At 34.5% G+C, this 14,249-nt stretch overlaps 1 protein-coding gene across 1 annotated transcript; it reads right to left on the bottom strand.

Annotated features, from left to right (window-relative positions):
- Window positions 1–2,882: 2,882 nt before the first annotated feature.
- Window positions 2,883–12,655, bottom strand: LOC124404163 (coiled-coil domain-containing protein 6). Its single transcript, XM_046878094.1, has 6 exons — window positions 12,015–12,655; window positions 7,593–8,133; window positions 6,757–6,892; window positions 5,088–5,215; window positions 4,208–4,317; window positions 2,883–3,666 (listed from the first exon to the last, which is right to left on the bottom strand). The coding sequence occupies exons 1-6, from the start codon at window positions 12,234–12,236 to the stop codon at window positions 3,514–3,516; spliced, it is 1,290 nt and encodes a 429-aa protein (XP_046734050.1). The 5' UTR covers window positions 12,237–12,655; the 3' UTR covers window positions 2,883–3,513.
- Between the last annotated feature and the right edge of the window lie 1,594 nt (window positions 12,656–14,249).

The raw sequence follows: 14,249 nt of genomic DNA, 5'->3' as shown, positions 1-14,249 counted from the left end.
TATGTTTAGCGAGTGTTGCGTATATCGACCATGAACTGCTGATATCTTATATTTAGGCAATGACATGATTTTATTTGAATACTAAAAACAAAATTACGAAACCGAGACTTGGAGGTAATTTGCAAATTAGTTTCAAGGCTATAAAAATAGCGCCGAAGACTACGATGACGACGACGACGATATAATATTAATTTGAAAATGATAAAGATACGGAAAGAGCATCTATTTCGTCGAAATATGCTTAATCCATCTAATATTAGAAAGAAAAAGTGTTATTTGTAGCTACTAAGTAACATCCAGTAATCACAGTTCAAAAAATAAGAGATACTGGCAGTTCGAAGGCCATATCTATTAGTATATATCTATCAGATAATCATCCTGAAACGCGGATTCAGGTGAATTGCTGGTTTACTGCCAAAGTACCTGCTCCCAGGCGAAGCATTAATGGTCATCGTAAGCACAAGAATACACATTCCGTTAATTAATGGTTGTTGCATATAGGCATGACTAAATATATTGAAAAAAGTTAAAAATAGACAAACGTACGATTTCTCAGCAAATTTTGAAATATTGAAAGCAAAAATTGACAGTAAACCAGCCAGATAACAATCCTTATATTCCTAAAACATCAATTATTTAACTCCTATCGATTACATTTAGGCATGTTGAATACACGAAAGAAAAAAAATATGTATGATCTGATATTAAAAACTTCAAAGATTTATTGTCACATCCTAAATACGTGGCAGGTATAATTATAGTATATTATGGAGAGCGCCGTGCAAAATATTTTCGTTTTAGGTGTGAGTGAGGAAAACAAAATTGAATAATAATCAGTGGAGCCTCGGGTAAGTAATGAAAAGCTCACACTCTTCGTTAATTCCAATATCCCTAGGCGTTATACATCATGTCATGTAAGGGTCGGTATTTTTTGTCGATATTCGAAATTGTGTGTTATAGTTATAAACGAAGTAATAGATCATTACAACCTACAATACTTCACACAGTGTATGGGTTATTTATAAAGATTACAAGAGTTCGTATCCTACTCTTCAATTAAAACAAATGTTCATTCAGTTATAAATTATGTATAGGAAATTCGTGGAAGGCGTAAACATTGCATGGTTTTTTAATTTTTATCACTTACAGTTGTTTCATGCAGTTCTTCTTTAAAACAACATAAAGTTGAAAAATGCAGCTACATTTGGAATAATTGAAATTGATTGTTAAAAACCTTTTAGGTACTATCAATTTTTGCAGCAAGTGTTATGTGAATTCATTGGAATTTTGATACGCAATTTTTCGAAATCAAATGCTTCGCGTGTTTCTTATTTGTTATTCCTGAATTAGTTTTTTTTTTTTTTTTTCTATTTGATAAACTGCAAGCTCGTTTGAAAGTTGATTAGTCGCATCAAGATATGACAGAGATTGCAAAGAATAAAAGCCACTTTTATAATAATAACAGATGTCTCTTTTCAAAAGCAGTAGTAGTAGTAGTATTAATACTTCATTCATTTTCATTCAGCAAGAAAATATCAAGATAGAGACATTAATTTAAAAAATATAAATACTGATTCATATTATGTTGTAAAACACCCTAAGCAGTTGAATGTGGCAATAAATTGTATAAGATACTCTAGTCTCATTTTATATCGCACAAGTCCATTACAAGAGACTAAAGCTGATGGAAGGACAATATACACATTCAATAGATTCGTTCAGAAGAACTCACACTGATCCAAACCAGATCTATCTGCTTAAACAGAACGGTAGATAAAATCTGCGATGATGCCTTCCTAGAAGTAGTGCTAAACTTTACAGAGACATGGCAAATGATAGGGTCTAACTGTAACCCTGAGTCAGAAGCCTTTCTTGCTCAAGTAAATAACAAGGACTTCTTCAGGATATTCTGAAGATAACCATCAATTCTACCAAGATTACCAAACATCCTCAGCAACAGGCTTTAATCAGCGCTGAAAATTTATGCTTTGGCTTTGAAGAGAATTAGTTCGCTGCTAAAGTAACTTGGAATGAAGAAGTTGGATGTCAAATAATTGTAAAGGAGGATCTTGTTGTGATAAACTACGAGAAAATTATACATGCCAAGTGATCATTTGATCAAAATCCTATCATCTCCGATGTCAGATCTAAAGAGATCATGACAAGAGCAGGAAAAATGTACACGACTCCAATAGAAAAGAACGGATCACTCACATGCATTATGTTACCGGCTACTCCAAAGAAAAATATCGGCGGGATGACTTGTGATAAGGAAACACAAGTCAAAGAAAAAAAACAAATAGTAGATTTTGAGCTTAATATAGATCAGTATCTATCAATCTTTGAAAAAGATTTCGCTTATATGTTTAACCGGTTCTCAAGACAAACAAAGGGGTCATAAAGTGTAAAAGAGATAGTAGAAGAACTATTAATTGAGCCTGAGAACGTATGTATGGAAATTGCAGATAGGTGAGATGGAGCAAGCATTCACTTACAAGATGGATAAAAGAAGATTCTTCCATACATACGATTCTTGCTTAGCTCAATAAAGCATCGGAAGTCATAATGGAAAACATCATCCAACATAAGAAACTGTGACTGTTGTAACAGTTCAATAAGATGTCCTAGGCCATTTATTGAAACCTCTATCAGTCAGTGATCGATCATCAGTTTACGGGCAAATGAGTCCGTATACACATGTCATAGCTAGCATAGAAAGGTTTTGAAGCTACTGCTAAGGATATTTAACTGTCACTTTCATATGAAGATCATTAAAAAAAGACATTTGGTTATAAGATTCCAGAGATGCCGATGTGGCAACCGTTAATTCAACCTTTGACAAAACATAAGAAAAATTGAATTGCAAGAGTTTTGTTAATATTATTTCTCAAGTTTGACAGGATTAAAAGTAATTCATATATTCTTATGAAAAGGAAAATACGGAACAGATTCAAAAATTATGATCAAAATTGTCCAATGTGAATTCTTCTCATATTCAATAGTGATGTGTGTTACTTAGTAAAAACATCATCGAAGTATAACTTTTAGATCCGAAATACGAGACTTTTGCCACATGATTTTTCAAAAAATTTGCAATACATCAATAAAAACCCAAGTCGATCATCTATATTTGGTGATATTTTGAGCTTAAGATACACGTACTTGCTAATTTGTGCTGTAAATTAGCTACTGAGAAAAAATTGAAATTATATCAATACCTTGAAGATTCTACCTTTCCTTTAACGATTTTAAAAACAGTTTCGTACCTCTTCCAAAGATCTACTCTAAGTTAACTGAAAGACAATGATGTTGACATGAGTTTTTGCGAAGAGTTTTAATACGTTGTTTTCAAGATCGGTTGTTCATCCGCTTATTTCTCATGTAACGTACAATACTCAAAAATTAAAAACGAAAAAAACTTCAATGCTGAGCTGTGCACGTTCCTGCACAGTGCACTATGTGCACCAAGATATAAAATTGAATAACCAGTTCTGTATATTAGGATTGTTTAAATTATGCTTTAGAGATATCCATCGGCGAGCCAGCAGATGTGTTTGTTGCTGGACATGAAATTGGAGTGCCACCAGCATTTATAATTGTTGGCGGTATTGCTGGTTTCACGAAACGATCTGATGTGCGTCTACCGGTTGGTGCAACAATATGACCCTAGAATTAATTATCCACTTATTCATATGTCATTCACTTTTAACGACTTATTTAAAAACTTCATCTGGAAATATAAGCCCGAGTACACTGAATGGTACGTTATTGGAATGGAGAAACGATTTTTGCCATTTGTTCCAATGAAAGTTTTTTAGAGGTTTATTTGCAGTCCATAAACAACACAATATTCGAGTAAACAAGGGATTAAAAAATAAATAACTGAACTTCAAAAAGAAATATACTCAAATGTCATTAATATTGTGAAGTAATTGCAAACATATCGGTTTAACCCGAGAGCTGCACATTGGATTATTTTTGTGCATACAATGAAACGTATTTTTTGCATTTCCATCTAAAAATAGCGGAAGACAAGTATTAGAAAATGATTGTTTAGACCAGATCAACATTGAATCCCTCAGTAAAGAATTCAAATAATGAGTTTAAAATTTTTCAGATTTGTTACAGCACGGACCCAGTGTCCAGTTTGTTTCACGAACAACATATTGTGCAATTTTAGGGTTAATTCCGATAAAATTTCACTTACCCCTGATGGTGGAGATGAACTGGCAAACGGCAATACAGTGGGCTGGCCACAAGCGTAACATCGATTTGCATTGAAACTGTCACGTGATGTTGATCCCACTATATTGATACCTACAAAGTTTTGGTTGTGAGTCAAAAAAGAATTGAAATTAACTAATCATCAAGGTTTGACAAAAAGTCAACTACAGTGCACTCTCTCGATAGTGCTGCGACAATAAAAGAGGGCAAGCGATTTTCCGCGAATTGGCGGCTCTCCACCAGTCACCCACGAGCGAGCAAGACGTTGCATTTGCTGAGAGGTACTATTGAGAATTGTGGTTGACAGAAGACCTTGGACTAGGCAGTGTGGAACAACAACCGAGTATGAAAGTGGGAAAGCGGCACTACTAAGAATGGGCACTGTAATGAGACAAACATTTGCTTGATTTTCAATTTAATAAAATAATAATCAAGGGGTATTCAAGGAATCATAGTGTCAATACCATTCGAATGGTTTCGGAATATCCAAAATCACAATCAAGTCAGTAAAGTTAAAATAAGATTCTGCATTGTTAATCAGTGGTAGACACGAGTGATCTAGAATCTAAATTTGACACAGAAGGTAGGGCTTATTCATCCTGAACTGTTAGAGGTTAATGATGATGTATTCTGAATTTCTGTGGTTGATCAACATGTTTCAATAGCAGATCAAATTATAGATGAATGCTATATTCAGCCATAACTTCACTATTGTCTACACTTAAATAACTAATTAGGTTCCATTCTTTCCGCAGAAGTCTATTGCTGGAGCTCAGAAATGGAAACTTCAGTTTTGAATCCAACTCGACCGATCAGAACTTCACGTACATTCATGGGGAATTGTATTTTTTTTTAAACTTTACCTGGGCTCAAAGGTCGAGAAGAGCTGGGTGAAGGGTTGTATGGAATTGGACTAGAAACTGTGCGATTTCTGATGTTTCCTCCAGACATCACTATCTCATTATAATGTCGTTCTTCTTCCATCTCAAGACTGTAATGAATAAAATATATAATTCCTTTGCAATGGATTTCGATCTTTTCTATTGATCACAAAAATGTTCTTTCTGACTATACTATTCGATGAACATTTTTTAACTCACAATCATATATTTTAGTGCAAAAGGAGTAGTTACAAGAATAGCACAATTAAAACACGTAATTTTGATTGAAAGAGGTAGATAACAGTTTTTTCACCCTGAATTTTTTAAAAGTCTTCTTAGATATTTATGAGCAATTAATGGTTCGTCTCTTGAGCGCAATTTTTAACTCGTTGCCAAGTCGTGTATAAACAATGAACTACATATGCCAGTATAGACATGCATGGCTGTTTGCTTTAATACATACATGACACATCTTTTTCACGAAATAAATAATATTCAGTAGTGAATTCAAAAAGTTCAGATGACTTATAGAATAGTTCTGGTGATGTTACTGACTTTCTGAGTCTCATTTTGACTAGACCGTATGTTTGGTTAACCTATTCAAGTCTGAAAGGCTATATTTATTTGGAGGACGTAATGTTACCCAGTTCACCAAATCAAGAAAAAAAATATACACAAATTTCATGTTTTATGAAGTTACTACACCCTGGAGAGCTCACAGTATCTTTTTTTTTGTAAGCTTTACCAACGAGTTGAATAAGTCAAATTTGGAGAACACAGAAAACTTTACAATATTGAAGCAAAATGACAGTCATGTAAACCCGCATATTTCGAAGCTAATGAAATTTTCTTTTATGATATGTATCATTCCATGCCAATTCAACTTGGGTTTGACCCTTGACCTCTTAGATTTGGCGCGCGATTTCTTCTACGATTACTCTGAATTTCAAAGGTACTCAGCTTTTTTTTTTCTTCAACTCAATTAGAATTTTCTACAATTTTTAGAAATGCTTTTATCGACCCTACAAAGTTAAAAATTTGAAAAAAATTCTGAAAAAACCTGCGTCAGATATCAAAATTGTAGAAAATTCAAATTGAGTAGAAAAAAAACCGGGTACTTTTCAAAGTGAGAACATTCATAGAAAAAATCGCGTGCCAAATCTAAGAGGTCAAGGGTAAAACCCATGTCGAATTGGCGTGGAATGTCCTGTATATAAATTTTACTTCCCTCAGGATAAAGCGAGATTTTTTATTGGTGAAAATATTCAAATGGATTTTGCACCATAATCTACATGACCTGAAATTCTAAATAAAATACAAGCGTGTTCCTTACTTAATATCCAATGAAGTTTGAAATCTTCATCATAGAAAAATAATGGATGTATGTAAAAAATTAGCACGACTATTCTGTGGATTTCTTTAAAGTAACGGCCCCATTGAACTCCGAAAATAGGGCGATTCTCTCGAGTCAAGGACAATATATTCACAACCTTTCGTAAAATTAGGAAATAGAATCGTTTCGAGGGTGTGAGGTTTGACGTGCAATGACGCATGTGTGGTTCTATGTGCAGTTGCTTTGAATTTCATAAGTAGCACTGAATGAATGTATAAAATTGGTAATGGCTTTGAATACAATAAATCAAATATTTACCTTGACTCAGACTCAGAAAGATGTCTGCACAGAGCTTCACGTCTTTCAACTTCTAATTGCAGTTTCCTCTGAAGCCTTAAATTCTCTTCGCGAACTTGTTTTTCTTCATTCACATAACGCTTCATCTTTTCAGTATCTGTTGGTTAAGAATGTGGACATGAACACTATGAATTTTATTGACACGTATGAGTGTATAATAATGTCTTTTTGGAAAGTGAGAATATTGATGATTCATTTTGAAAAGTCACCAAATATTAAAAATCACTGTACAGAAACGAAGATAACGATTTAAAATACAGCTTTGTGTATTGAGAGATCATTGAGTGTGAGGAAGTCATCATTTCACAGTCAATCTTTCAGTTAAAAATCTTACGTAGGATTCATAGCACAAGGGCAGTAAATTTGCTGCAAAATGGACGTATGTAATTTATGAACAGTCTCGAAAATCAAATTAGTTAAAAATTGACTTCAGTGTTACAATGTGAGCAACTATATCAAATTTTATGCAATATGGTTGCCTCTACTTTATCATCAAAGTAATGAAGTTTTCTATTATTTTTCAAAATTTTAAACAAGTTCAGCAAGATGAAAACACTTTAATAAAAATTGATCCTATACTTTCAAATTTGAAGTTTAATTCTAAATGCTACAAAAGTTCTAAAAAAATTCAACAAAAATAAGGAAAGTAACTCGCTGTCAGCTGTAATATTAATTAAATTAAATTAAATTAAAAGTTGAACAAAAATAATAACGTTATCAGTTTTGAAGTTAACTTTTAATATCTTATTAATGCAAGCAAGAGTGGTTTCAAGCAAAAGCAAAAATGAGCGACTTACGTTCTTGCTGTGATATTAAAAGCGTGTGTCTTAGTCTAGCCACCTCACTTCTCAAAGTTTGAATATGTGTACTCAAGTTGGTAGCAGTGTCACCGTTGTTGATATCCCTAGGTGAAGTTGGGTCCGATACAGGCTGATCTAATTTAATTTGCAGCATTCTCTTTTCAGCCTCTAGCTTGTCCATTCGTTTCCATAATTTGTTAACTAAGGCCTCTTGTTCCTGTTCCAATGTATTTTCCAATTCAACTTTCTCCCTACGCAGTTGTTCCAAATTACTCTGCTTGGCCAAAGTCTCAGCTTCCAGTTTTTCTATTTTACGCATTAGTTTGTTCACCAGGCATTCTTGTTCCTGTTCCAATGTTTGCTCAAGACGGCACTTTTCTTGGCGTAGCTGATTCAACTTCCGGGACAGATCGTTCGTCAGACATTCTTCTTCCTGCTCATAGTGATGGGCCAATGTTTCTTTCTCCTTCTTCAAGGCCTGTATCTTCTTCAATAATGTATTGCTAATAAATTCCTCCTCTTGTTCAGCCTTGGCTTGCTAAAATCACAAAGACCCATTAAGGTGAGAATTGATCGGATTTCAAGAGCTTTACAAACATGGCGGTGACACTTTTGCTCAAATAAAATGCCTTAGGTGACTTTTACCATAAAAAAATTCAGCCTTCCCTTATCTTTCTATGAAATTCCATAAAACTTCGGTAATGTTGGGTGGCTTTGATGACTAAAAGCTCCAGAAATTTGAACCTTCCATATACAAATTTGGATTTAGAAATCATAATATTTCTTTGTTTCACACAAACGATTAGAAATTAAACAATACTATTTTCAAAAGCTAGTGTAGCTAAATTTACAAAGCATAGCATATGAAGTTTGAAATTAATTTATAAAAAAATGACATTTTTCCACCTAAATATAACAATTCAAGAGGAAACAGGTGACAGAATCTGCCGTCGAAGCAATCCCAGGTACAGCTTGACCGTAGTCATCAAAATCAAACAACTTCAATGAGCACTGATAATGAAGATTTTTAGGTTTTCCAAGTACAGAAGATAATAAACACATTAAAAACATCGATCCTACAAATGTAATAAACCCAAGCGGCGCACAATTAGATTCGAATTCTGACGATCACAAAAAAACGAAAAAGAAAATTATGGATAACGATAGGCCAGTACAACTCATTACCCGTTGGCTCGGTTGAACTGTTAGAAAAAAATAAATAAAATTCAGAAAAACCGCGAATATTGTTCCAAATGACGAAAAAAAGATGCTGTCTATGTTTTGGATCTCAATATTATTATGTAGAGGTACCTCATGGTGACTTGCTAGTTCCCATTATAATAATATTGAAAATTGTTTTTTCAACTTTGGAATTTCATAACTCGGTAACGTGTAAGTATACTGATAAAACCAGGAAATATTTTTGTAGGGGATTCTAGGCTCTACGAAATAGGTTTGTTATCATTTTATGATATATTTACTCTTTCAAAAGTTATTTAAGGTCGGCTTTTCACCTTTGACCGTAAATAACTTTTGAAAGAGCAGATTTATTGATGATAGCATGATTGTAGAGCCGTCAATTCCCCACAAAAAAACGTTCTAGTCTTATCAGTATACCAATGCGTTGCCGAGTTACAAAATTCGAAAAAATGAAACAAATTTTTCCCATGTTATTTTAATGGGAAATAGAAAATCGCGATGAGGCTCCTCTAAATCTGCTGAAACTTGGCCAGCAGCTTTTTTTCGTCATTTGGAACAATATTTTCGACTTGAATTTAGAAAAAATGTACTTGAGTTTTGTACATAGGTAGTCTAGGTTAGTCAGTCTTGTTGTAAGTCACTTTATATTTTAGAAGGACATTTTTCTCAGGTATTCTTTGCTAGCCCAATGGCTTTGTGCACTTAGTAGTCAAGAGGTAACCTGTCCCCACAAGTATGGAGATATTCGAAGACCCGACTACCCTATGGTCTCCTTGTAAGTGTATATATATATAACATTTTTGTCTGCAAAAGAATAGTCATTGTTACCTGACAAATTTGACTTTCCCTTCAATTGACCTTCGACACTGAGAATTTTTACACGTATTGCTCAAGGTAAGGTTAAGAAATCATTCAACATTAATATCATCATATTAATTTTAAAAAAAACTGCTCAATTTCAAATGTTTTGCTAAATCTGAACATAAAATCGTGATGCGTAAAATCTCAATTACCTATCTACACTTTTTTACCCAAACCATAACTTACTTTACCCGAAGGTTCTATTATTTGGTCAATGGATAAATAAAAATGAGAATCAAATAATCAAATAAAACAAGGCATAGGTCGGATAACTAACGGTTTGGGAAAAAAGGCTCAAATAATGGAGTTTCTACCGATTTTCCTGACTTGTATCACTCTCTGTCTTCGCTGTTGACTGAAGATTACTAGGGACAGCTAGTTATAGATACTTTTATGTTCTATAAAAATAGTTGTATATATAGTGCAAGGTTTACCGGCTCTCTTATAGAGCTTAAAATGTTCATAAAGTCAGTAAGGGTAGGAAATTTCTGTACCAAAGCTTCCCTTACCGTTCCTTGCCCACTTTGCACCAAGTTTCAAAATAACCCATTTAGCTGGCTCTTTTTAACAACCTTCAGTCAGTACCTCTATTGGGTAACATCCCAGCGAATGGTTGAAAGATTTATAAATTTCTATACATATCTTTAGTCTTCATCAAACACAATATGTTCAATTATATCACCACTATTGCTGAATTTTTCACAGCAATTTTCGAGCATGATATTGAAAATGGAAGTCGATCAAATTTTCAAAATATAACTGCTTCGGAAATTTACTGAAATGTTAACAATTCCTCAACATATTGTCTCAGTTCACAGGTGCAGAAGGTAAAAAAAAAACTCTTGAATAAAAAATATCTAGCAGTGTCAAGTTTATAGCCAACACTTATGAGTCTTGTTATTATTTATTGAAAAAGTAATTCTTTAGGTTAAAGGTTATAGTTTTCTTGGACTACCACAATTTCTATATTTTTATCGAATTTGTTGTTTTATTTTACAGTCACTGAGTTGACAACTTTTCGGTAACTTAAACTGTCATTGCTTATAGTAAATACTAACGAATGAGGTGTTGCTGATAAGAATAACAGTAGTGAAAAAAAACTACAGGTTCTTACAGAACAGCGGACAAGCAGTCTGTTTTAGCGGTAAAAACAATTGTTAGTTGCCAATCAGTGATAAAATGTGATAGTTCATTCCAATGATAGAAATGTTTGATATTTATAATTACTGCAAATATGATTTATGCAGGTATTGTCAGATCATGATTCTGCCTACAGTATATCTTTAATTTCAGACAGGTATAATGGTGAATTTGACGCAACACAGTGGCGTGCACATGGGTAAATACATGGGTGACTTCTAGATGGATCAGGGTTCGTACACTTTTTAAAATCTTAAGTTTCCCAACTTTTAACATTTTAACGAGGTTAGTAACATCAATGTATCGAAACGTTGAAACAAAAATTACTATTTTTTACCTTTGGAACATCAGAAAGAAGTTAAATTTACAACATCTCAGTTTGTTGATGCTGTATTAACAGTTGACTAAATTTCAATTAGTCCTAAAGTTGCAGAATAACGACTCTTTCCAAAGATGCATCATTACGTTCAGTTGCAAACTTCAGCCTGATAACTTTTATAGGTATTTCAGCCTCAAAATAAGATTTTTTCAGTAACCTTTCAAGAAATGGATGCTGACTAATGAAAATTTTTTATACACATTAATAGTGATATCTTTTGCAAAGATTAATTATGATTAATTTGCAAACAATAGCTGGTGATTTTCCATAAGAAAAAAGAAGAAAAAAAGGATCTTTATCAAGTAATATATATAGAATGTATGAAGTGGTGCAAGAAACAAAATTTTAAGTATAATTTTTTTTACAAGATTGATAGTACTTTATACAAGAATGAGTTTATTTCTTCGTCAGACTCAAAATTCCAGTCTTATTTTTGAAATTCCCTAACTTTTCCCTGCCGTAAGAAATTCCCTGAGTTTTCCTGGTTTCCAGGTTTTCTCTATATGTACGAACCCTGCAAACATAGGATAGAAAAGGACAAAAGTCAATAGAATTTGCAAGATGAGACAGATAAGCACTAAGTGTCCATGGATGTATAGTCATGAAAGAATAATGGGATCACGGTTACTCCGTGATATACTTGAAAGATTCAGATGACAAGACAAGTAGTTTCAGGATTTGAAAAGTAAAAATCGAGATATAGCTTGTGCAAATTTTCACTGGAGGTACACCGAAGGGACCAAATTTGAGGATGAGAGTGTGAATTGCGACTCAGCATAAATGCGACGCATTTGTGTCCGATAACTGCAATCGGTGTCATTGAGAGCTAAGAAACTCACGATGATGACAGACGCTTGCCGAAGTCCACGATTCTCCTCCTGCAGCGCCTTCACTCTCAGCTTGTACGTCTCAAGCTCAACTTTCAGGACGCGATTATGTTGCTGAAGGGACTCTATCCTTTTTTGAAGTTGTTCCCGCGTTACTGGCGATGGGGGCATCATTATCGGCCCACCGTCAATCGAGCTGCTATCGCTCTCGGATGCACTGTCGCGGTCAGCCATTTTTTCCAGACAATGGTAAGACCGAGTATATTATAGCGGCTAGCAGGTATCTAACATGTCCCGGGTAGGCAAAACTGGTTATATATTAACCGAAACAACGTTTTACGCTTCGCACTGCCCTAAAACTTCATTATTTTTCTGATAAAACAACGATATTCAAGAGCCACTTTAATGCGTAAGCATGTGCTACTTCGGAGGACAGATCAGCTGTTGCCTTCTTTTTCTCCTTTCTTCTTATTGGCTATGCGAAACTCAGACCGGTACCCATGTGCTAATGTCGAAACTTTCTGGGCCGAACCGAACCTTTTCTTGTCACAGTCAACGTTTTTCGCTAGGCACTGGGATTACAATAAAATAAAGTTGGACACACAACCGGCGTAAATGGCGTTCCGGGGTATTTCAAGTGATTGATCTACTTATGGAAGGAAGAGACGTTGACTGAAGACACGGTGCAAGATAGACAGGTGGGTCGACGGTGGCGTTTTCTCATGACGTCGTAACAGTCAATTCCGGACAAATTAAGAGTTAGGTTGGAGTTTCATGAGCAGTAAAAGTAGCAGCAGCGGCATTTCCCACTATCTAAGCATTCTGATTGTTTGATGAAGGTTAGGTTGGTCAACCAATCAGAATGCTTGGATAATGGGAAATGCTACTACAGCTGCTACGCTTGGTTGCTCATGAAGGTTCAACCTTCAACCTTTACGTCTGGTCTACACATACACTTCAAGTGGGGGTCTTAAAGCCAGTATGTTCCAAGTCTGTTGGGACAAGGTGTGTACTCAGTTACACACAGTACTTTAATGACAAAAATTTATTTCGAGTTGGTAAACCTGGAACTTTGTTGCGTTCAAAATGACAATTGTGTGGCACTTGGAAGTTAGAAAGCCTTGTAGCTATCTAACCACGGTGTAAGAATAACTGTGCATCAAGTGGAGTAACGAGAAAAACTTACGAATTGTTATCATTAATACAATATATGAAGCAGTATAATGCAATGTTTTCCGTAATTTTATTCATTAATCAATAATTACCTATCTATCTTTTGTTTTCCTTTCTTTGAATAGCTTGTAATCAACATATCTCTCATTTGTAATTTGAAACGCACTTTTTTGTACCACACCCTGGTGATAGTTACACATGGATTATATTGACACACCCGACTGCCCCACTACAATTTTTTCCTTTTCTATTTCATAACCTAACTAACCACACCTAACTTCAGTACGAGAATCTTGCGACTAACCTAAAAGTTACTAGATATTACCTAGTTAGACACATCTAACTACTTTTCATTAATTGAAAGGATATACTTACCTCAAAGGTCGCGAGATCCTCTTACAGAACCTTAGTAATACTGCAGCTATTGTTTGAACCTTTAAAAGTATTATTTAGCATTAATCAAGTCCACGAGAAATCCCTAGAGTAAAACTACCAGAAGAGCAAAGACTAAACGCCGTATTATAGGCAGTCATGTCTAACACGGAGTAGTTCCATCGGTAATGATACCGTACACCAACCAGCATCTATGCCCGACTGTATGACGCTTGCATCCAATACTTACACGTTGCAATATACACATATGGATACATATATGCGCATTTCTTTTACAATATCAGAATATTGATACTTAGATATCATCAATTCGTATCTCAATGTCTCAAAGTATCTAAATCAGAACAGCATTGCTAATTGTTCAATTATTATCTTATTTGCGTTATTACCAATATCATTATCTTGAATATTGAATTATTACCATTAATCCACTATTATTAGAATACCTAAGTATCTGGGAAATTATTACGCTTATTCCTGTATTAAAGAGATATCATAAGCTAAACCTAAGTTGATGAAACAGTTTTGATTTCAAATAATATTACAAGCTTGTACTGCGGGCGAATCTAGTTCATGAGATGTCGCACCACCGTCTAAGTAATGCTAGGTGACGCAAGCCAAATTCTCAGAATCAGTGCGCTGCACTGGCAACGTTGCGGAGCCTTGAGGGGTATATTCAAT

The sequence above is a fragment of the Diprion similis genome, chromosome 1, assembly GCF_021155765.1.
Source record: "Diprion similis isolate iyDipSimi1 chromosome 1, iyDipSimi1.1, whole genome shotgun sequence".
NCBI classification, from domain to species: Eukaryota; Metazoa; Arthropoda; class Insecta; order Hymenoptera; family Diprionidae; genus Diprion; species Diprion similis.
Note: the sequence above shows the minus strand (reverse complement) of the source record. Positions and strands in the feature narration are given on the sequence as shown.